The sequence below is a fragment of the Gloeophyllum trabeum genome, assembly GCF_000344685.1.
Source record: "Gloeophyllum trabeum ATCC 11539 unplaced genomic scaffold GLOTRscaffold_00437, whole genome shotgun sequence".
NCBI classification, from domain to species: domain Eukaryota; kingdom Fungi; phylum Basidiomycota; class Agaricomycetes; order Gloeophyllales; family Gloeophyllaceae; genus Gloeophyllum; species Gloeophyllum trabeum.
Genome location: NW_006920845.1, coordinates 1 through 2,022, shown reverse-complemented (window position 1 = coordinate 2,022; position 2,022 = coordinate 1). Strand labels below are relative to the sequence as shown.

Here is a 2,022-nt window from a genome sequence, read left to right as displayed (position 1 = left end):
ATACAGAGGGACCGAAGCCGGGAGCGGACGCCCATCACCACGCCTAGTTTCTCCTTGTTGTCTTTGCGGCGATCCTCGACGTCGTTGCCACCGTCGTTGTCGTCAAGCGATCCGGCGATTGTCAATGTGGCGTTGCGGGAGCGAGCGATGAGGTCCTTCAGACTGCCGACCGTTTGAATGAATATGGCCGTCCAATACTTCCGGTTGTTCACAAGCTGTTCCCTCCACCTGCCGCAGATGTGGGTTAAGGAAACAATCTGAGACTGTCGGGTGGCGGGGTCGGGCGTTGTGGCGTCCAAGTCGGCCACCACGTCGTCGGCCACTTTGGCCATAAGCTCCGGCGGAATGGAGCTGAAGGACGGTTTGTTCATCGTGACTGGAGTGGCGCTGTGGTTGCGATACGACGTGAGCGACACGTGTGGCGCGGGCAAGAATCAGTAAGGGAAGTGAGCCAACGTACCGTCCACTGATTATTGTGCTTATTATAGGATTGTGGCTTGGTAACAAGGGAGCAGGAGGGGCCTCTGAAGAGGGACACGGGTGGTCTCAGTGTGGTTGGGAGGAATAGTCGAACTTCGACAAGAGTGCCTTTTATGGGCACGTGCTTGCCGGTCCTCGCGTACTTACCACGCCACACCCATTGTCCTCGCACTGCGTCCAAACAACCTACCAACCGAAAGCGAGTCTCAAGTGTCAAGCTTCTGTGTACGCTCCCCCGTTTCTCATGATACGATTTTGACTGCCCAGGAAAATCATCAGGTGCGGAGGAATTTGGCTCGGAACAGAACATGGTCTTCGTTCTCCTCGAATCCGTCGAACTCTAGCGGAATTTTCCGGCTGGCTCGTCAATCTCGGTGAGTCCGTATTCAGTAGAGCTGCATCATGTTGGTGCGTTCTGCACCCGGCAATGTCCACTACGCCTTGCATTGACATTTTGAGAAGTTCAATAATACATGGTATGTCCCCCGTCCAAACAGAAGAGCCGCGGAGGCAGGTGGTTGTGTCATGAGGCAGGAGGAGATACTGTAACGAGATTCGTTATTCGTCGACTTCGGACATGTTACATTGGCTTCCGACCATGAACCCTCTGTCTGCCGTCCCGATTACTGTGACCCAGCTCTCCACGTCAATCTGATTTCCCCATATTCCGCTCAGGTGATTCGCGCGCAATTGTCCTTGTAGACGCCTGGTATATCTGCTGAACTGGTGGAGTAACCCATGACACGTTCACCGGCGACAATGTTGATAGAGTGGATAATAGAGCGATTCATTGGTCCAGCGGTCAAGCTAGACGCGTCCAGGTTGATTACTGCGTCCGGATTCGAGCCTTGCGACTGCATAGGACTAATGCGTCATGTTTTAAGGTGAGTGGTCATCAAATGTTGACGGTCGGTCGGCTGTGAGCATACATGATGAAGGTATACTATGAGTCCGGAGTATTTTCATCCAGGCGCACCCATATACAAGTCGAAGGGTCGAATGAAGTCCCTGTCCACACTTCGTTTACTGACGGGACGGATTGAATAGCGAGGGGTACATGACCAAGGTTCCTCCGCTCACGATTTTCAGAATATTCATGCAAGCAACTCGAACCGAGCAAGCCATCGACGTACGTCCCTCTAACGGCATCCGCGAGATAAGCGCTTCTGAACGTCTCTAGCCGCAGTTGTTGGGTAGCGCGTCGCTGATCCGCTATTGAGATACTCAACCCTCAGGTATCTGTTGCGTTCGTCTCTTCTCCGCGCCGTGGTTTACTGTCTTATTGGGTTGGGTGTTGTTGAACTGTAACGAGTATTTAACGCCGACGCCCTCGCTGCTGGGGAGGGTGGTCATAGTACATGTGTTACCGCGTAAATTATGCTATAGACTGGGAATGCATATAAATTACCATTACGTGCGCTGTCCTGCCCGAGTGGCAAGCTCGAGCAGGTCAGACAGAGCCATCGCTTGCGAGCCGGAGCGGTGCGGAGTCACTGCAGACGCTAGTTGTGTTTGTAGATCTGCGCTAGGAGATGCGATGAT

At 53.2% G+C, this 2,022-nt stretch overlaps 1 protein-coding gene across 1 annotated transcript; it reads right to left on the bottom strand.

Annotated features, from left to right (window-relative positions):
• Positions 1–29: 29 nt before the first annotated feature.
• Positions 30–371, bottom strand: GLOTRDRAFT_134727 (uncharacterized protein; the record flags this gene model as incomplete). The annotated part of the gene is made up of 1 exon (XM_007873654.1): positions 30–371. A coding segment is annotated over one exon (342 nt), but the record flags the coding sequence as incomplete, so codon positions are not given.
• Between the last annotated feature and the right edge of the window lie 1,651 nt (positions 372–2,022).